The sequence below is a fragment of the Corylus avellana genome, chromosome 2 (genome assembly GCF_965113065.1).
Source record: "Corylus avellana chromosome 2, dhCorAvel1.hap1.2, whole genome shotgun sequence".
Classification (NCBI taxonomy): domain Eukaryota; kingdom Viridiplantae; phylum Streptophyta; class Magnoliopsida; order Fagales; family Betulaceae; genus Corylus; species Corylus avellana.
In genome coordinates this window covers 17,416,751-17,437,816 of record NC_142491.1, presented here as the reverse complement: position 1 = coordinate 17,437,816, position 21,066 = coordinate 17,416,751, and the positions used below count along the sequence as shown (strand labels likewise).

The 21,066-nt window shown below is 35.9% G+C and overlaps 2 protein-coding genes across 4 annotated transcripts; both read left to right on the top strand.

Moving 5' to 3' along the window:
- The first annotated feature begins 907 nt into the window (after positions 1 to 907).
- On the top strand, positions 908 to 7,808 carry LOC132177990 (protein DETOXIFICATION 46, chloroplastic). 3 transcript variants are annotated; one of them, XR_009439805.2, is made up of 14 exons: positions 908 to 1,512; positions 1,712 to 1,806; positions 2,037 to 2,145; positions 2,222 to 2,277; positions 2,747 to 2,802; positions 3,479 to 3,617; positions 3,761 to 3,898; positions 3,984 to 4,052; positions 4,131 to 4,241; positions 4,467 to 4,595; positions 5,109 to 5,186; positions 6,261 to 6,596; positions 7,086 to 7,157; positions 7,253 to 7,270. XR_009439805.2 is itself a non-coding variant. In XM_059590462.2 (14 exons), the coding sequence occupies exons 1-14, from the start codon at positions 1,077 to 1,079 to the stop codon at positions 7,494 to 7,496; spliced, it is 1,653 nt and encodes a 550-aa protein (XP_059446445.2). In that variant the 5' UTR covers positions 908 to 1,076; the 3' UTR covers positions 7,497 to 7,808. The 3 variants fall into 3 exon arrangements, 2 of the variants coding, with proteins under 2 accessions (XP_059446445.2, XP_059446451.2); XM_059590462.2 differs by lacking the exon at positions 6,261 to 6,596 and adding an exon at positions 7,395 to 7,808 and having other exon boundaries at positions 7,253 to 7,315; XM_059590468.2 differs by lacking the exons at positions 5,109 to 5,186; positions 6,261 to 6,596 and adding an exon at positions 7,395 to 7,808 and having other exon boundaries at positions 7,253 to 7,315.
- A 482-nt stretch (positions 7,809 to 8,290) lies between these two features.
- LOC132184698 (protein DETOXIFICATION 46, chloroplastic-like) lies at positions 8,291 to 14,311 on the top strand. The gene is made up of 14 exons (XM_059598426.2): positions 8,291 to 9,108; positions 9,299 to 9,393; positions 9,561 to 9,669; positions 9,855 to 9,910; positions 10,416 to 10,471; positions 10,838 to 10,976; positions 11,120 to 11,257; positions 11,343 to 11,411; positions 11,516 to 11,626; positions 11,847 to 11,975; positions 12,480 to 12,557; positions 13,568 to 13,639; positions 13,738 to 13,800; positions 13,885 to 14,311. Exons 1-14 carry the CDS (start codon positions 8,673 to 8,675, stop codon positions 13,984 to 13,986), a joined length of 1,653 nt encoding a protein of 550 aa, XP_059454409.1. The 5' UTR covers positions 8,291 to 8,672; the 3' UTR covers positions 13,987 to 14,311.
- Positions 14,312 to 21,066: the final 6,755 nt, after the last annotated feature.

The window sequence follows — 21,066 nt, the reverse complement described above, 5'->3', positions numbered from 1 at the left end:
GTTTTGAAATTAAATTATAATGAAAAATCCCGTGCATAGCGCGGGTTACATGCTAGTTTTTATAATAAAAAAGTTAAGCTCAAATTCAAATAAGTTTCTTCCAAACTCTATATAAAACTCTTACATGCCACGTACTATATATCACTCATGCCCCGGCCTAAATCAAGCTTGAGAGTAACGGAATTCGAGCTCAACAATCAAACTACTGCAACAAGGAAACTTTGAGCCATACTTTTAGCTCCACTCTTTTTCTCTTATTCACTTCTATAGCAATGAACCTAGCATGCATGCATGAATGCCAGGAAATAAAGCAGCTTACAAATTAATATGGATTAATGCCCTAATTTCGATCAAAGTGCCAAAAATTTTAAAAAAAAATACTGGGTTTGGAATCCATCTGATCTCATGATCAGGTTGACCCCTTAGTTAAATATAGGAGATCAAACTCATTATTGCAACCACAATGTGCTCCATTCTTTGGGTTTTCTCCAAAATCAAGACAATTTCAAGTCTTTAATATGCACATGTACAATCATGTACGTTATTTTTTTTTTTGTCTATTTTAATGCTAATTTCTAATTAATTGACTAAATCGCAACAAAATGATAGTTTTGAGAGGTAAAGAACCTCAAAATACTCGTTTGAAGTTTTTTTTTTTTTTTTTTTTTGGCTTACATATGACACGTGCAACAAATTTTGTTAATTTTAATGCCCTAACGTATATTTTTCGTCTATATATGGGATGTGTTCATGGGATAAATGTAATTCCCCCCACTAATTTTTTTTTTTTCTTTATAATTACCTCAATTTCCTGCAATGGGGTTAAAATTAACCATGGTTGGGTAAAGCAAAAAGGAAATTAAAACACGCAACGCACAATCAGTCAATCACAAAGAGCCGCCACTGACCCGCTTGACTCCAGCTCCATTTTGAAATTCAGTTAAACCCACCCACTCTCTGGCCGGGCAGCTCCTCACCTGTGACCTGTCATTCTCTCTTCGTCGTCTCATTTCTCACTCTTCCCCGCTTTTTTATCTTTTCTGAGGCCTCCATTTTCAACGGAAAAGGCAAAAAAAATGCAATTGAAAACCCTAATAGCTCGCCCTTCTCACACCCCTCTCTTCCAAAACCCCACTCAAAGACCACTCTCTCTTTTCCCTCGCTTTCACCCCCCTCTTTTCCCTTCAAATTTGTCGCTCTCTTCCACGCTGAAAAGTCGTCGAAATCGGATTACAACCGCTTGCATTAGCCCTACCGAAGAACTCATCGATAACGACCCCGAAATCTCTGGCGAAAGCGATGGCGGTATCGTTTCGGTTTCGGAAAAGCTGTTGGGGGTTGTGGAGGGAGGGGAATCGGGGAGTGAAGAGGGACAGAGTATATGGAACCAGATGGTGGAGATTGTGAAGTTCAGTGGACCCGCCACGGGGCTTTGGATTTGCGGTCCCTTGATGAGTCTGATTGACACCGTGGTGATCGGTCAGGGTAGCTCCATTGAGCTCGCTGCTTTAGGTACTGTGTTATCCTGGGAATTTGGTGTTGTTTAGAATTATTTCTCCGCTTGGTTGCTGAGAAAATGCAGGAAAAGTTTCTAATTTTACAATTCTCGCTGGAGAAAAAAGAGGAACTTGGGCTCAAACTTACTAGCTTTAGTTGCTTTAATTGCTGAGTTGAGTTATGGTTTAATTTGAATGTGAATTTGGACTGACAGGCCCGGCAACGGTTTTATGCGATAATTTGAGTTATGTGTTCATGTTCCTTTCGATTGCTACTTCGAATATGGTTGCTACTTCCCTTGCCAGAAAGGTTGGTTTCTTTAACAAATGAAGGCCTTTGTTGCATTTAGGGTGTGTTACTTCACTTTTGATTATTTAAGTGTTAATTAAATGATTAAATTTACCTCTTTCTACTAGCTCAAACTTTTAGAACAGCTGGTAATTTAAAATTGATCATTTGTTTTAATCAATCTCTTTGCTCCTCGATGTTTTAAACTGCAATTTTTTTTTTTTTTTTTTGACGGTATGGCATTGATACAGGATAAAAATGAAGTGCAGCATCACATATCTAACTTGCTGTTTATTGGGTTGACTTGTGGCTGCTTGATGCTTTTGTTTACGAAGATCTTTGGTTCATGGGCACTGACTGGTAATAAGGCTTAGAGCTTCTTTGGTCTATTTCTCAAATTACGATTGATAAACCGAGTGTTTGATTGCTTTTTCAGCTTTTACTGGACCAAAGAATGCACATGTTGTACCTGCAGCAAACACATATGTTCAGGTACATTTTCTCTTTAAATCCTCGGTGTGTTTTGATATATACTTCGAATATTTCCAGTTATTCCTTTTGTGCAGATTTATTCCCAATTATTAAATTATAAAACCAAGTTATAGAAGAGAAAGGAGAAGAATAAAAGTTCAAAAAAGTAAAATAAAATAACATAAAATGTTCCCCTTGCATTTCTGTGGGGGAAAAAAAAACCATTCGCTTTGACGGTCAGATATACTTGATAATGTAACATTTTTTTGATGTCATTCATTTATAATATGAATGATCAACATCTATGCACTGGCTTGCAGTACTTTAGTCTTCGCTGACTACCTTCGACAGTTAATATAATCTGATACGGAGTTTTGCTTGTGAACATTTGTTCATGAGAACAAATATCTCATGGAATCTGGTTTCAAGTATGTAGCATTTAATATTTTGCTCCACTTGATGTATTTAATTGAATCTTTTGTGATTGTAGATTCGAGGATTAGCATGGCCTGCAATTCTCATCGGATGGGTTGCTCAAAGTGCAAGGTACTGCTGATGAACCTTTTCTCTTCCCATACATTATCTACTGAATAAGCTCACATTGCCTTACTATGGTTGTTCATACTTGTTCCTGACCTGCTGAAAGAGCACTAGCAACAGCTATCTATAAATTTTCCTTAAATTTAGGGAACTAAACTACTTTTTGCGTCCCTATTTAAATAAAATCCACAATAGCTTCCCTTGTCATTTTCCTATACCATTTAAATATTCTTTAAATTAAATGATAGAGGAAAAAGAGAGGAAAGAGAAAGCTATTTATATATTGTTTCAAATAATGCTAGAGGAAAGAGAAAGTTAGGGGGGTAGCACTTTTGGTTTCTTTGGTGTTCCCTTGCTTTAGGGAACACCAAGTGAGTCTGTTGCATGTAATTTTTTAGGAGTTTTCCTACATTTAGAGAAGGGAATAGGATTTAGGGAAGCTGTTGCAAATGATGTTGCATATACTCATTAGTTAGGAGCTGCACTGGCATCCTTTTCCATACAATTTTTTTCTGACTGCAATCAGATATATTTCCTTTGTGTTTGTAAGAAATTGGGCTTGGTGTTTGACTATGATACAATTTGATTTGCCTATATCAAATGAGATGTTGGCATGTTTAATGAAATTGGAACATTTGTTACTTCATTAAGTTTCTATCTGATATTTTCATCCATTTCCCAGTCTTGGCATGAAAGATTCCTGGGGACCTTTAAAGGCTTTGGCGGTTGCTAGTGTTGTAAATGGCATTGGTGATATAGTCCTGTGCAGCTTCTTAGGCTATGGTATTGCTGGTGCAGCATGGGCTACAATGGCTTCTCAGGTGTGCTGACTGAAAACTTCAATATTGATTTCTTTCAGGCTGAATATAATTTATAATATGCTCTTAGTGATGCATTCTCAATTAAGCCAAGCAGATATACACTTATTTCTTTTTCCATTGCCACTCACCAGCATTTGTTCTAGGTTATTGCAGGTTATATGATGCTTGAAACTCTGAACAAGAAAGGATACAACGCTTTTGCTATCTCTGTTCCATCACCTCATGAACTTCTAACAGTATTTGGGCTTGCTGCTCCAGTGTTTGTAACAATGATGTCAAAGGTTAGATTATAGTATTACTTAATGATGTAGCTGTATTTGGTCTCATGTGATATCTCTATTTTTCTGAGATTTTTTGATGCTCCAGGTGGCTTTCTTTTCCCTCCTTACATATTTTGCCACATCTGTGGGCACACACACCATGGCCGCTCATCAGGTTAGTTACACTTGTAATTTTTGTTACTATCGTCCCTGCTTTACTTCATTTGCATTGACAACTTACTTTTTACTCTAGGTCATGGTTCAAACGTTCTTGACGTGTACAGTATGGGGTGAACCTCTATCTCAGACTGCACAATCATTTATGCCAGAGTTAATATATGGAGCCCGTCGAAATTTAGAAAAGGTTAGTGATGGTAATTTTTCTGATGCTGCAACCTTCTAAAGTTGTATCAGTTGCTGTTACAATCATGTTCTATCTCAAATCTTATTGATGCATGATTTAGGTAAAGTCACTCTCTACCGATCTCTTTCTCTCTCTCTCTTTTGACAGCATTGATGTCATGTTATTTGTCTCTATATTGATTTTTCTTGGTTGAAAGTTTTCTGAGTACTTAGTGAATTCCAACAGGCTCAAATGCTGCTAAAGTCACTTGTCATCATTGGAGCAATACTTGGGTTGCTATTAGGGATTGTTGGAACATGTGTTCCTTGGTTGTTTCCCAAAATCTATACACATGATCAGAATGTCATACAGGAGGTTAGTTCTTACATGTTGAGTTTGTCTGTTGTAAGTAGTATCAGTTCTTTATAGCCTTTGGAGTTATGCCTCTTTGTGCCTTACCAGATTGCATTAAGAGGATTATGACAATTGCTTTTATACTAATTTTTCATCTTTTTAGTGATATTAATTGTTGAGCTCCCAGTTACCCAATCTGTGGATTTAGAGTATACATAAGGTGTTTCTTTCTCATTTCAAAGAGTATCATAACTTAAAAATAAATCTGAGAAATTTAAATTAAATTAACATTGTTTTATTTGTAGCTATTACAGTTTGACGGATCAACATATTTGTGCTGTTTCATTGGTATCTCATGTCATATATCTCAAGTCTGACTTACACTATAGATCTTATTTGAATTCTGAGTTAAATTCGAGGAAATTAATTTAAGGTGCAGCTATTCCATTGGAAACATATGCATTTTCATAATCTTGTGCAAATAGAAAAGTAAGCCTCATCTGATTCTTCTTCATATCTCTGGTTTCCACGCAGATGCACAAGGTTCTCATTCCATTCTTTCTTGCATTAGCTATCACACCCCCAACTCTCTGCCTTGAGGGAACATTGCTGGTACACTTGGCTCTACTTTAATATGAAGTTTCCGTCATGTTTTTCTTGCGAGTCTTATTCTTGCAAGTCATTTGGATATTTTTTGAACATAGCCTGCTGAAACTTGATATAAGAGTCATGTCTAATTCGGGCTGCGGTCGAAGTATTGACTTACGATAGATTTATTGATTCTGTCTACGTGTGATTGTGGTGGGCTTAGGGTTAGAAGAATTTGTGAATCTAGGGTTTAGAATTTTAGAGGAAAGGGCTTGGTTCGAAGATTGACTAGACGGGAAAGAAACCAGAGTACTGTTTCTTGAAGCAAACAGGTTTCTGAAAGGGTTATTTGGCGAATATTAGGGTTTGGGCGAGTAAGGAGAAGGGCTTAGTTTGAGGTTACAAAATAGAGAAGACTGTTCTGGGGTTGTTCGACTGTAATGTGAAGTATGCCAAAGAAGAAGGGAGATAAAACATATTACGCCCAACATGCCTCAATACTCAAAACACCCAATATTCCATTGATCAAAATTTGAGTTCTTTGAATATAATGAAGCGTATTTATAGACTTGTTGACTCTTAGTTATTCTACTAGGACTAGGACTCGGACTCTTAATTTGACTGATAAACAGCAGACTTCATAAAACTCAATAAAAGGCTACTAATTCAATTGGAAATTCTAGAATGCTCTAGACCAAACATAATTCAGAAAATAATCCTAAAAATAAAATTATATATGCAGGAAGTTTATGCAATTCCATATCTGCCATTGCACATAAAAAAGCCCATAACTTATAAACTGATGACCAAAATTAAAAATTATTTTAATGCTAAGACATTTACAATATAAGCTTCAAAAGCGTACAGGTCTTGCTTCAACCTGATGTCTCATAATGGCCCCACATATGAGAAGCTCTTAAGCTGCTAAAACTGAAAATCACTTTTAACCCAGCAACTTGACCTTTCTTCCATGGCCACATCAAGTATGCGTATGTTTATTTAGTATGTGGCTTTGCCGAGTATTATGGAGTTTATTCAAATATGGGCGGGAAATGGAACTCTCTTTTAATAGACTTAGATATTTTTCTTCTTTCCTAGTTTCAGTAGCCACTTGAATTATGAGCTCATAAAAGGGTCTGGTTCATGCTCCCTGGGTTTAGTGACTTTAGTCATGTCATCTTTAAGAGATATATCCTGGGTTCAATGAAGTGACGTCCCCCTCCTTGTGCTTTGGAAAGAAATGAATTTGGGATTGACTATACCCGCTAGCCACTGGAGCAAATAACCAGGTGATGTTCGGTGTCATCTACTTCTTGTATTATTTCTCCTCTTTGCCGATAACTATGAAAGAGTTGCACATGCAGGACAAGGTGGCCTTTTTAATATCAAAATTCTCAACCAAGAAAAAAAAAGTTGGGGAGAGAGAGATTATAGGTGTGATTCCACCTCTGTGCTTATGGTTTTTTATCCTACGACAGACATTTATGCTCCTCCCCCCTATCTTGTACTCACAAGGTGTTTCTATCTCAAATAAATAAGTTCTACGCAACAAACAAGACCTCATGTCCTCAACTTTATATCATGCTCTCTTTTCGTGTTGGGAATTTCTGTGGCACTGGAATTTTTCTGGTGACTATTAGTTTGGTTGCATTTTCTGCTCAACAAAATACATAATATAGCTTAATTTCAGGAATCTTATTGTAATTCCTCACAGTCAAAACAAAGCACAATGTCACATTCTCGTGGCTATATGATGCCACGCCTGAAATATGAGCCCAAACCCTGCTAATGAAAACGGGGTCTGCTGGGCGCTGAGGGTCCTCCCAGCTCATGTTCAAGTTTATTTACCATATTGCAGTTACTTGCATAAGAATAGTCACAAATTTGTATTATAGTATTGAAGTGTCTGTTTTGTTTCTGCAGGCTGGACGAGATCTTAAATTTATTAGCTTATCAATGAGCGGATGCTTTTCTTTTTGTGCACTACTCCTACTGGTATAGATCTGTTTCATGATCTTCTCGTATCCTTTGCACATGTTCTTTCGTTCACCATGCATTAACAAGGCCCTTCCCATCTTTCTTTTCAACAGCTTGTAAACAGTAGAGGATATGGTTTGCCTGGCTGCTGGTTCGGACTTGTAGCATTTCAATGGGTAAGAAGAGTAACCTTACCTGCTTGCATCTATTTATCTTTTTGAACTTCTCTGACTGCACAAAGTTTTTCTTTTTCAGGCTCGATTTTTCCTATCTCTTCGGCGCCTTCTTTCTCCGAATGGCATTCTTGACTCTGATGATTCGAGTCAGTATAATTTGGAAAAGCTGAAAGCTACCTAGTTTAGGAATCCACATGAACACATATGAAAATCAATTTAGCAAGAATACAATTCATTATTCTAGCCAACAGAACGTATGAATAACCCACACGCACAAAAAAAAAATCAATGAATAGCACATTATTGCCCTTGTGGACAAAGAGTAAAAAACGATGCTAAAACCAAAAGCAATGTATGCCTCAAGCTGTGATATGTATTTCACTACAGCCAGCAGTTGCTTGCTCATGTTAGTTGTATTATTCTGTATCTTACAATAAGGAATTTTGTGGCACTTGAGAATTAATTGAAGTTCCTAGTTATTTTCATGGAATCACTTCACCATCTTCATTATTTCTGTAAAGGCCATACCATAACACTTCCAAATTATCTAATTGGTAATTAATTCAAAGTATTATTACTAAACCATAATTGAGATTAAAGCATCAAACCTTTTTTTTTTTTTTTTACACAACCAAAGTATTCTATTAAGTATCCTTCACATTAGTCCCTATTGTGCTGTTAACATCGCAAGACTGGATTTATGTTTTTTCAATTTTGTTTATTATTTGCTTTAATTGTAGTGCACTTTTTAGTGCATAGTGTGTAGTTAGATGAGCTGCTTCTAACCTTGTGATTTGAAGCATTCTTGACTGGTGTCCCATTCTCTTTTCCTTTCGAAGTGTAACATTTTTCTCATTTGTTTAGAAAAAAAATAATAATAATATTCTTCACATTAATTGTTATTATTACATAATGTGTGTCACCACAACAAAATAGAACTAAGTTATATTTTTTAGCTGACATGGCAATTCAACGTGCTTGCCACATCAGTATGTAAGCTTGTGTGTAAATTTCTTTGTACTCCTAGTCCTAGCATTTTTCAAACAAAAATGCAAATTAAAGTAAGAATGCTACACATACACATGTACTCTCTCAAATGCACATTTCTACATATCAAGAAGTGAAGTTCATTAATTCGAATATCCTCTCCGGCGGCATGTAAAAAAAAAAAAAAAATTGAAATTCAGTTAAAATCATTATAAACCAATGTCGGTCTCCGGTCAACTCCTCACCTGTGCTGTTATTCTCTCTTCCCACTTCTCATTTCTGAGTCTTCCATTTCTAACGGAAAAAGTTTCTTTTTTCTTTTCTTTCTTATTTTCTTAGGCCTCCATTTCCAACAGAAAAAAGCAAAAAAATGCAATTCAAAACCCTAATAGTTCGCCCTTCTTACACCCCTCTCTTCCAAAACCCCACTCAAAGACCACTTTCTCCTTTCCCTCCCTTTCACGCCCCTCTTTTCCCTTCAAATTTGTCGCTCACTTCGCGGCTGAAGAGTCGTCGAAATCGGATAATAACCGCTTGCATTAGCCCCACCGACGAACTCATCGACAATGACCCCGAAATCTCGGGCGAAAACGATGGAGGTATCGTTTCGGTTTCGGAAAAGCTGTTGGGGGTTGCGGAGGGAGGGGAATCGGGGAGTGAAGAGAGACAGAGTATATGGAACCAGATGATGGAGATTGTGAAGTTCAGTGGACCCGCCACGGGGCTCTGGATTTGCGGGCCCTTGATGAGTCTGATTGACACCGTGGTGATCGGTCAGGGTAGCTCCATTGAGCTCGCTGCTTTAGGTACTGTATTCTCCTGAAAATTTGGTGTTGTTTAGAATTAGTTCTCTGCTTGGTTGCTGAGAAAATGCAGGAAAAGTTTATAATTTTACAATTCTCGCTGGAGAAAAAAAAGGAACTTCGGCTCAAACTTGCTTTCTTTAATTGCTGGGTTGAGTTATGGTTTAATTTGATTGTGAATTTGGACTGACAGGCCCGGCAACGGTTATATGCGATTATATGAGTTATACGTTCATGTTCCTTTCGATTGCTACTTCGAATATGGTCGCTACTTCCCTTGCCAGAAAGGTTGGTTTCTTTAACAATAGAAGGCCTTTGTTGCATTTAGGGTAGGAGGAAGCTTAAGTGCGTTACTTCACTTTTGATCATTTGTGTTAATCAATGTCACTTTGCTCCTCGATGTTTTATGCTGCAATATTTTTCATTTTTGTTTTGATGGTATGACATTGGTACAGGACAAAGATGAAGTGCAGCATCACATATCTAACTTGCTCTTTATTGGGTTCACTTGTGGCTGCTTGATGCTTTTGTTTACGAAGTTCTTTGGTTCATGGGCGCTGACTGGTAATAAAGCTTGTAGCTGCTTTGGACTATTTCTCAAATTACGATTGATAAACGAGTGTTTGATTGTTTTTGGGTAGTCAGTTTTATGTTTTTCACCACTTAATGAATAACAGCAAGTGTCTTTTACTAAATGAATTCCAGACACAATCTAATGACTGATGAATATACTACTTTCGCTTTTTCAGCTTTTACTGGTCCAAAGAACGCACATGTTGTACCTGCAGCAAACACATATGTTCAGGTACATTTTCTCTTTAAATCCTCTTTGTGTTTTGATATATGCTTCAAATATTTCCAGTTATTCATTTTGTGCAGATGTATTTCCCATTATTAAATTATAAAACCACGTTATGGAAGAAAAAGGAGAAGAATAAAAGTTCAAAAAAGAAAAATAAAATAACATAAAAATTCCACTTGCATTTGGGGGGGAGGGGGGGGGGGGGGGGGAGGAGGAGCAGTCGCTTTGGAAGTCAGTAATACTTTAATGTAATTTTTTTTTTGCTGTCATTCATTTATTATATGAATGATCAAAGGAAATGGTATTTGGCACAAGAAATCTATGCACTGGCTTGCAGTATCTTTTGTTTTTGCTGACTGCCTTTGACAGTTAATATAATCTGACACAAAGTTTTGCTTCTGAACATTTGTTCATGAAAACAAATATCTAATGGATTCTGGTTACATGTCTGTATCATTTAATATTCTCCTCCACTTGATGTATTTAATTGAATCTTTTGTGATTGTAGATTCGAGGCTTAGCATGGCCTGCACTTCTCATTGGATGGGTTGCTCAAAGTGCAAGGTGCTGCTGATGAACCATATCTCTCTGCATACATTATCTACTGAATAAGCTCACATTGCCTTAGCATGGTTGTTTGTACTTGTTCTTGACCTGCTAATGCATATACTCGTTAGCTATGAGCTATACTGGACAAATTTTGTTAAATCTGCAATGCCGTATTTGGTGCTGCTTGCATCCTTTTCCATACAATTTTTTTCTGCCTACAATAAGATATATTTCCTTTTGTGTTTATAAGATATTGGGCTTGGTGTTTAACTATGATACAATTTGATTTGCCCATCTCAAATGAGATCTTGGCATGTTTAATGAATTGAAACATTTTTTACTTCATTAAGTTTGTATCTGATATTTTCTTCCATTTCCCAGTCTCGGCATGAAAGATTCATGGGGACCTTTAAAGGCTTTGGCGGTTGCGAGTGTTGTAAATGGCATTGGTGCTATAGTCCTGTGCAGCTTCTTGGGCTATGGTATTGCTGGTGCAGCGTGGGCTACAATGGCTTCTCAGGTGTGCGGACTGAAAGATTCAGTATTGATTTCTTTCAGGCTGAATACAATTTATAATATGCTCTTATTGATGCATTCTCACTGAAGCCAACCAGATATACATTTATTTCTCTTTCCATTGCCACTTACCAGCATTTGTTCTAGGTTATTGCAGGTTACATGATGATTGACTCTCTGAACAAGAAAGGATACAACGCTTTTTCTATTTCTGTTCCATCACCTCATGAACTTTTAACAGTACTTGGGCTTGCTGCTCCGGTGTTTTTAACACTGATGTCAAAGGTTAGATTATAGTATTACTCCATGCTGTAGCTGTATTTGGTCTCATGTCACATCTCTATTTTTCTTAGACATTTTGATGCTTCAGGTGGCTTTCTATTCCCTCCTTATATATTTTTCCACATCTACGGGCACACACACCATGGCCGCTCATCAGGTTTGTTACACTTGTAATTTCTGTTTCTATCTTCCCCGCTTTAGCTTCCCATCTTTCTCACAAAAACAATTGCCATTTGCATTGACAACTTCTTTTTAATCTAGGTCATGGTTCAAACGTTCTGTATGTGTACAGTATGGGGTGAACCTCTATCTCAGACCGCGCAATCATTTATGCCGGAGTTAATATATGGAGTCGGTCGAAATTTGGAAAAGGTTAGTGATAGTCACTTTTGTGATGCTGCAGCCTTCTAAAGTTGTATTAGTTGCTGTTACAACCATGTTTTGTCTTAAATCTTATTGATGTATGATTTATGTAAAGTCAGTCTACCGATTCTCTCTCTCTCTTTCTTGACAGTATTGATGCCATGTTATCTGTCTCTATATTGATTTTTCTTTCTTGAAAGTTTTCTGAGTGCTTAGTGAAATACAACAGGCTCGAATGCTGTTAAAGTCACTTGTCATCATTGGAGCAATACTTGGGTTGCTATTAGGAATTGTTGGAACATGTGTTCCTTGGTTGTTCCCCAAAATCTTTACACATGATCAGAATGTCATACAGGAGGTTAGTTCTTACTTTTTGAGTTTGTCTGTTGTGAGTAGTATCAGTTCTTTTATAGCCTTTGGAGTTACGCCACTTTGTGCCTTACCAGATTGCATTAATTGGATTATGACAATTGCTTTTATACTAAATTTAATCTTTTTGGTGATATTAATAGTTGAGCTCCCAGTGGCCCAATCTGTTGATTTAGAGTATACCTAAGGTGTTTCTTTCTCATTTCAAAGAGTATTATAACTTAAAAATAAATCTGAGAAATTTAAAATTAACATTGTTTTATTTGTAGCTATTACACTTTGACAGATTATCATCTTTGTGCTATTTCATTAGTAAGTCAAAATTCATACATCTCAAGTCTGACATACAGTAGAGATCTTATTTAAGTTCATAGTTAAAAGTAGAGGAAATTAATCAGATATTCTATTGGAAACATGTGCATTTTCATAATCTTGTGCAAATGGCAGATGAAGCCTTATCTGATTCTTCTTTATATATCTTGTTTCCACGCAGATGCACAAGGTTCTCATTCCATATTTTCTTGCATTAGTTGTCACACCCCCAACTCACAGCCTCGAGGGAACATTGCTGGTACACTCATTTTTACTTTAATATGAAGTTTCCGTCATGCTTTTCTAATGAGTCTTATTCTCGCAAGTCATTTGGATATTTTTAAAACATAACCTGCTTAAATGAGCGGGGAATGGAACTGCATTGTGGAGTTTGTTTGAATATGAGCGGGGAATGGAACTCTCTTTTGGTAGACTTAGATATTTCTGTTTTCTCCTAATTTCAATAGCCACTTGAATTATGAGCTCATAAAAGGGTCTAGTTCATTCTCCCTGGGTTTAGTCGTGTCATCTTCAAGAGGTATATCCTGGGTTCAAGGAAGAGACGTCCCCCTTCTTGTGCTTTTGAAAGGAATGAATTTAGGATAGACGTGCCCTTTGGCCCCTGGAGCAATTAGCCAGGTGGTCTTCTATGACTGCTACTTCTTGTATTATTTCTCCTCTTTAATGAAAGGGTTGCACATGGAGGAGAAGGTGGCCCTTTTAATATCAAAATTGTCAACCAAAAAAAAAGGTGGGGAGAGAGAGAGAGAGATTATAGGTGTGATTCCACCTCTGTGCTTATGGTCTTTTCTCCTCATATAGGCTCTTATAGTCCCTGCTATCTTGTACTCCCAAGGTGTTTCTAGCGCAAATAAATAAGTTATACACAACATACAAGACCTTATATCATGCTCTCCTTTCGTGTTGGGAATTTCTGTGGCACTAGAACTTTTCTTGTGACTATTAGTTTGGTTGCACTTTCTGCTTAACGAAATACATAATATAGCTTAATTTAGAGAATCTTACTGTAATTTCACACATCAAAACAAAGCACAAGATCACATCCTCATGGCTATACGATGGTATAATTTGCCCAACCCCATGCCACGCCTGAAATATGAGCCCAAACCCTGCTAATGAAAATGGGGTCTGCTGGGCTGGGGTCCCACCCTGTTCATGATCTAGTTTATTTACTATATTGCAGTTACTTCCATAAGAATAGTAAAAAAATTGTATTCTAATATTAAAATGTCTGTTTTGTTTCTTCAGGCTGGACGGGATCTTAAATTTATTAGCTTATCAATGACCGGATGCTTTTCTATGGGTGCACTATTCCTACTGGTATAGATCTGTTTCATGCTCTTCTGGTGCCCTTAGTTTGTACATGTTCGTTTCTTCACCATGCATTTACAAGTCCTTCCCATCTTTCTTTTCACCAGCTTGTAAGTAGTAGGGGATATGGTTTGCCTGGCTGCTGGTTTGGACTTGTAGCATTTCAATGGGTAAGTAGAGTAACGTTACCTGCTTCCATGTGCCAATGTTATCTACTTGAACTTCTCTGACTGCTACAAGTTTTTCTTTTTCAGGCTCGATTTTTCCTCTCTCTTCGGCGCATTCTTTCTCCAAATGGCATACTTTACTCTGACGATTTGAGTCAGTATAATTTGGAAAAGCTGAGAGCTACCTAGTTTAGGAATCCACATGAACATATACGAAAATCAATTTAGCTAGAACCCAATTCATTATTCTAGCCAAAAGCGGGTATGAATTACCCACAAAAAAAAAAAAAAAAAAAAAATTCACATTATTGCCCTTGTGGCCAAAGATTAAATTATCATTCTGTCTCAATTAATGATGCTAAAAGCAAAAGCAATGTATGCCTCAAGCTGCGATATGTATTTCACCACGGCCAGCAGTTGCTTGCTTGTCAGTTGTATTATTCTGTATCTGACAAGAAAGAATGCTGTGGCACTTGAGAATTAATTGAAGTTCCAAGTTATATGCATTGAATCACTGCTCCATCTTCATTATTTCTGTAACAAATGTCTTCTGTACCCAAAAATACTTCCCGGAAGCTGGCCTGTGTGTAGGGATGAGAAATTCGGTGCCGGAGTTATTACAGCTATTGCAGCCGTAAATTGGTCGAAAATCCAATTGTCTTTGAGGGATCCGGCTTAGGTGCTGTAACACCTTCTTTCTTCTCTGCACCTTCTTCTCTCTGATTGAAAGGCAGCACAAGAACAAACAAAAAAACAATTTGAAGCAGTAGTAGAGAACAAGCTAGCTAGGCCCCATGTGAGTTGATAGGGTGAATTCAACATCATAATTAGATATTTTCACTTAAATTATTATTTGGATTCAATTGAAATCATGCATGCGTATAGTGATCTCTATCTCCATTCACTCACTACTTCTATTCTAAAATCCCAAATAGGAAGCTTCAACCACTAATCAGAAATACCCAATTTTCTAAAACATCAGGTCACCATTGATATATTATGAAAAACTCAACAATGACAGACTTGAACCATGTTCATATCGTCAGACATTTCCTTCTTCTATCGCCGTTCAGCAAAACTACGTACAATCACAAATATCATATAAGAAACGCAAATTATAGTGAAAAAAATAAAATTATTTGTTACAATTAAGCAGACTATAGTCCTACATTCCTAGTAAACCTAGTTCAATAGATCAATAAGTTTCCCCTATTTGGCTCATATTCTCCTATCAATAAATCAATCATTAGATTTGTAGGATTCACTATTGACTTATGTAGGGTTCACACAAATCCACAAATCTAATGATTGATTTGTAAGATGAAATGAGCTAAATATGATAAACTTATTGACTCTTAGCATTTCTCATCTTACAAATCAACTATTAGATCTATGTACTTATGTGAACCTCATATAAATCAATGGTGGACCACACAAATCTAATGGTTGATTTGTAAGATGAGATGGGCCAAATATGATGAAAATATTGACTCCTAGCATTGGTTGATAGGACAATGTATTGAAATCTACTTTAATTTTCTAAGAAATGCTATAATGCAATAAAATGATCATTTCATGCTCATAAAAGTGTTAGGTGGCAAGAGATCATAGGCCTCATCTATAGTTGTTGTAGCCCCACCCACTAGTAAGCCTATGACCTCTTGCCACCTAGGAGGCCAAAAATGGTATTTTTATTGTGCTATAGCATATCTCTAATTTTCTTTACTTCAAATGTGTTCTGCATCAAGCCAAATTAATAACATAAATTTCTTGACGCAACATGTTTCCATACATCTATAAATTTACTAATTCTACTCCAACATTGCAATAAAACCAACATTATACATCCATAATTGTGCAATTCTAGCTTCTACAATATTCTTGAACTCCACAAATCCATATCCCTTTCAAAAATTGAGCTGCAAAGATAGAATAGACTTAAAATGACTTCCCCAGGAAAAAAAATGACCTTCAAACAGGAAACAAGCTTCAAAACATGATGTAATATTCATAACAAACTTACATTGTCATACATTAGTAGCTTCACATCAACAATTTCGCCATGGACACCTAAGGAGTACAAAAACACGCGTAAGAACATAAAAAACTACCAATTGAAATATTAACGTATGAAACATTCACTACTAAAATCCATTATGGTCAATAAATAATAAGAGGTTCCTTCAATAAATTTCCGACTCACGCACAATTGAATAAAGCTCATTAATTTACAAATACGATAACTCTACAGTAACTTCATAATGACAGGACATATTAACAAGTAAAACGAATAGAAAATGAAAACTGCAAATTATTTATGCCTTCATTGTCATGTGAAAGCTAGCATAACAACAATCAACTCCAATGCTTTTGGTTGTCGTGTTAAAGTTATTACAATTATAGATGACAGTGACAACTACTAGCGCTTGGTGAACTCCTAAAATAGAGTAATTCTAAGGACCTTCTTTTTATATCCTGCAAAAGTTTATGTAACTTTTAAAATTACCATTGGATCAAAATCCATCCTAAATCCAATGGTTATTTTAAAGGCCACATTAACTTTGAAAGGATGTAATGTTGGTCCCTAGCATTACTCCCTAAAATAAGAAAATAGAGTATTGTGAAAAAACAAAAAAGACAAAAAAAGGTTAATGGTCGCAGACATGATTATACTTTTGTAACTACCTAAGAAAAAAACGCTAGCCACATCTGCGCTATTTCCCCGAAAGGACTAGTTAATTTGGAGTTTCCCTAGAATTTATTATAAAGCACAGTTTCACCTAGTAACTCGAAAATGTAGGACTTAACACCCACAACTATCTTTATAACCTCTCACTCTATGTGGGTTTCTTCTCATCTTCTCAATATGGGACGGAGGTGTTACAAACTCCCTCTCTTACATTTCTAACGTCCTCGTCAGGGCCACGTCCTGCAGTACTCTAGTACCATATGACATGGCGTTACTAGGTGGCTTTAATACCTACTTGTAATGACCCAGGAAAAAACGCTAGCCACATCTGCGCTATTACCCCAAAAGGATTAATCAATGTGGAGCTTCTCTAGATTATAAAGCATAGTTTCACCTAGTAACTAAGCAATGTGGGACTTAGCACCCATGACAATCTTTGTAAACCATCTACTCTATGTAGGCTTCTTCTCATCTTCCTACTTTGGGATCGGGATGTTACACTTTTCATTCCAAACTCTACAATAACCGTTTTATAGCTGGCTCAATAGTTGAATAAAGAGGGTATAAAAAGAATGTTAGACATTAAAAAATTTAAAATAAGTGATTAACTTACATAATACTTTTCTTATACGAGAGCTTCAGTCACATCACCACGGAGGTTGTCAATGCGAAGAACAGACGACTCTTGAAAAGAAGAGGCCTTCCTGAAATCAATGTTTTATATATATATATAATCAAAATATCATTAAAAGTGAAAAGAGCAAGTGTTTTTAACATATGCAAGAAACACAAGGACCTTTTTTGGGGTATAAATGCTACCAACAAGGGTGCAACTAGAATGTTTAGTTTTTGGGGTGCAAAAGTTAATTTTTAAAGGTATTTTATATATATATATATATATATATATATATATATATATATATATATATATATATATATATATATATATATTGGAGACCACCCTTGGCTTCGGGGAGTTGCAGTCCCCCCAAGGGAGACCACCCTTGGCTTTGGGGAGTTGGAGTCCCCCCAAGCCCAGGGGTAGTTTGGCCCTTGGCTACCAACTAGACCATCAAGGGCATGAATTAATAGTTAGAATTATGATTAGAGGATCTTGATATGCTATTGAACTTCATACGAACGAACAAAAAAGATACAAAAATAGAAAATGGAAGTTTTAAAAGTAAATTTATCAACCAAAATTTAAATTCTAACAAATGCACTCTACACTATTAATGTAAGGCATTAAAGTAACAAGTGCCCAGCTCTCAAAAATAATTTCACCTTAGGGGTACAAAAATCTCTTTCAATTGTGGCTGTGAAGGGGGACCACTTCAAGCTACCTTGCAGGACTATGACGATCATACCCTGTTTGGATATAGAGAAAACATAAAAATAAATGGATTAAAAGTACTATAATTAAACTAATTCCAAAAGTTGTACAGCGGACAGACCTCTACCATAAAGGAGGATTGCTTGGGCTGGGGCTGTGAAGACTTGAGCTCGGCAACCAAGAGGAAGACGATGACGAGATTTCCAGGCGAGAGCTGGAGCGAGAGATTGGGCTAGTGTTGGACCGGGGGCAGTAGGGCAAGCCAAACCCAAACCCCAACCGCGGCGACTAATGGTCTCGGCCGGGTTTCGTCATGGATACATCGCAGAGATCTAGAAGGATATGACTTAGGTATTTTTTTATTATTAAAATGAGATTTTTTAGAAAAAATTATTATATGACCGTTCATGTGTGAAGAACAGAAGGTAAAACTTTTGACTCAAGTAAAACACGTTTAGGACTTCAATTTGATTTGAAAAGTTTAAGGCCCACAAATTTCGAACGAATTAAAATTGAGTCAAACAAACTCAAAATGAGTGAAACGAAATCTAAAACATTCTTCACGGAATACTCTATATATATACCCATAAAATTTCAATTCAATTAGAGTATGTTAAGGAGACGAAACTGACCCTGTAAAATGCCAAATATGATAGTCTATCAATATCTACTACTATTTCATCTACCAATTTCATTTATTATTCCATCTACCAGTTTTTAAAAACGCTCTTCATGGAATATTCTATCAACCCATAAAATTTCAATTCCATTAGAGTAAGTTAAGGAAACGAAACTGACCCGATAACATGCTGAATATAATAGTCTACTAATCTCCACTACTATTCCATCTACCAATTTCCTCTATTATTCCATCTACCAGTCTTTAAAAACGTTATTCACAGAATACTCTATCTACCCATAAAATTTCAATTCAATTAGAGCAAGTTAAGGAAACGAAACTAACCCGATAAAATGTCGAATATGATAGTTTATGGCCTAGAAATTTCAGACGAATTAAAATTGAGTAACAAACTCAAAATAAGTTAAACGAAAATTCAAAACGTTCTTCACGGAATACTCTATCTACTCATAAAATTTCAATTCAATTAGAGCATGCTAAGGAGACAAAACTGACCCCGTAAAATGCCAAATACGATAGTCTACCAATATTCACAACTATTCTATCTACCAATTTCCTCTATTATTTTATCTACCAGTCTTTAAAAACGTTATTCATGGAATACTCTATCTACCCATAAAATTTCAATTCAATTAGAACAAGTTAAGGAAACGAAACTGACCCGATAAAATAAAATGGTATTTTTATTGCACTATAGCATATCTCTAATTTTCTTTCCTTCAAATGTGTGTTCTGCATCAAGCCAAATTAATAACATAAATTTTTTGACGCAACATTTTTTCATACATCTATAAATTTACTAATTCTACACCAACATTGCAATAAAACCAACATTATACATCCATAATTATACAATTCTAGCTTCTACAATATTCTTGAATTCCACAAATCCATATCCCTTTGAAAAATTGAACTGCAAAGATAAAACAAACTTAAAATGAATTCCCCAAGAAAAAAATGACATTCAAACAGGAAATAAGCTTCAAACCATAGTGTCACATTCATAACAAACATACATTGCCATGCATTAGTAGCTTCACATCAACAATTTCGCCATGGACACCTAAGGAGTACAAAAACACGGGTAAAAACATAAAAAACTACCAATTGAAATATCAACGTATGAAACATTTGCTACTAAAATCCATTATGGTCAATAAATAATAAAAGGTTCCTTCAATAAATTCCGATTCACGCACAATTGTATAAAGCTCATTAATTTACAAATTCGATAACTCTACGGTAACTTCATAATGACAGGACATATTAACAAGTAAAACGAATAGAAAATGAAAACTGAAAATTCTTTATGCCTTCATTGTCATGTGAAAGCTAGCATACCATTAATCGACTCCAATGCTTTTTGTTCACGTGTTAAAGCTATTACAAGTACAGATGACAGTGACAACTAGTAGCGCTTGTTGAACTCCTAAAATAGAACAATCTTATGAATCTTCTTTTTTTGTTGCAAAAGTTTATGTGACTTTTAAAAGTACCATTGAATCAAAATCAATCCAAAATCCAAATTGTTATTTTAAAAGTCATATTAACTTTGAAGGGATGTAATGTTGGTCCCTAACATTACTCTCTAAAATAAGAAAAGATAGTATTGTGGAAAAACAAAAAAGACAAAAAAAAAAAAAAGATTAATGGTCGCATACATGATTATACTCTTTATAACTACCAAGGAAAAAAGGGTTACCCACGACTATCTTTATAAACCACTCACTCTATGTAGGCTTCTTCTCATCTTTCTAGTATGGGATCGGGGTGTTACACTTTTCATGCCAAACTCTACAATAACCGTTTTATAGCTGGCTCAATAGTTGAATAAAGAGTGTATGAGAAGAATGTTAGACATTAAAAAATTTAAAATATGTGATTAACTTACATAATATTTTTCTTATACGAGCTTCAGTTACATCACCACGGAGGTTGTCAATGCGAAGAACACACTACTTTTGAAAAGAAGAGGCTTTCCTAAAATCAATGTTTTATATATATATATATCATTAAAAGTGAAGAGAATGTGTTTTTAACATATGCAAGAAACACAAGGTGCTTTTTTGGGACGTAAATGCTACCAACAAGGATGCAACTAGAATGTTTAGTTTGGAGGGGCAAAATATTTGAAAAAATTTGTAGGGGGCAAAAGTTAATTTTTAAATGTATATATATATGTTGGAGACCACCCTTAGCTTGGGGGAGCTGGGGTCCCCTCAAGCGCAGGGGTAGTTTCGCCCATGGCTACCAATTAGACCATCAAGGGCATGAATTAAAAGTTAGATTTATGATTAGAGGATCTTGATTCGCTATTGAACTTCATACGAACGAACAAAAGAGAAAAAAAAATATATAAAATTTAAGTTTTAACAGTAAATTTATCAACCCAAATTTCAATTCTAACAAATGCATTCTACATTGTTAATGTAAGGCATTAAAGTAACAAGTGACCAGCTCTCAAAAATAATTTTACCTTAGGGGTGCAGAAATCTCTTTCAATTGTGGCTATGAATGGTGACCACTTCTAGCTACCTCGGCAGAACTATGACGATCATACCCTGTTTGGCTATAGACAAAACATAAAAATAAATGGATTAAAAGTAC

Bases quoted from the DNA above. Each gene is read 5' to 3' on its own strand.
- LOC132184698 (XM_059598426.2), top strand. From the start codon at position 8,673: ATGCAATTCAAAACCCTAATAGTTCGCCCTTCTTACACCCCTCTCTTC. The intron at 9,911-10,415 runs GTACATTTTCTC...TTGTGATTGTAG, and splicing joins CAGCAAACACATATGTTCAG to ATTCGAGGCTTAGCATGGCC. The intron at 10,472-10,837 runs GTGCTGCTGATG...TCCATTTCCCAG, and splicing joins TGGGTTGCTCAAAGTGCAAG to TCTCGGCATGAAAGATTCAT.
- LOC132177990 (XM_059590462.2), top strand. From the start codon at position 1,077: ATGCAATTGAAAACCCTAATAGCTCGCCCTTCTCACACCCCTCTCTTC. The intron at 2,803-3,478 runs GTACTGCTGATG...TCCATTTCCCAG, and splicing joins TGGGTTGCTCAAAGTGCAAG to TCTTGGCATGAAAGATTCCT. The intron at 4,596-5,108 runs GTTAGTTCTTAC...GTTTCCACGCAG, and splicing joins ATCAGAATGTCATACAGGAG to ATGCACAAGGTTCTCATTCC.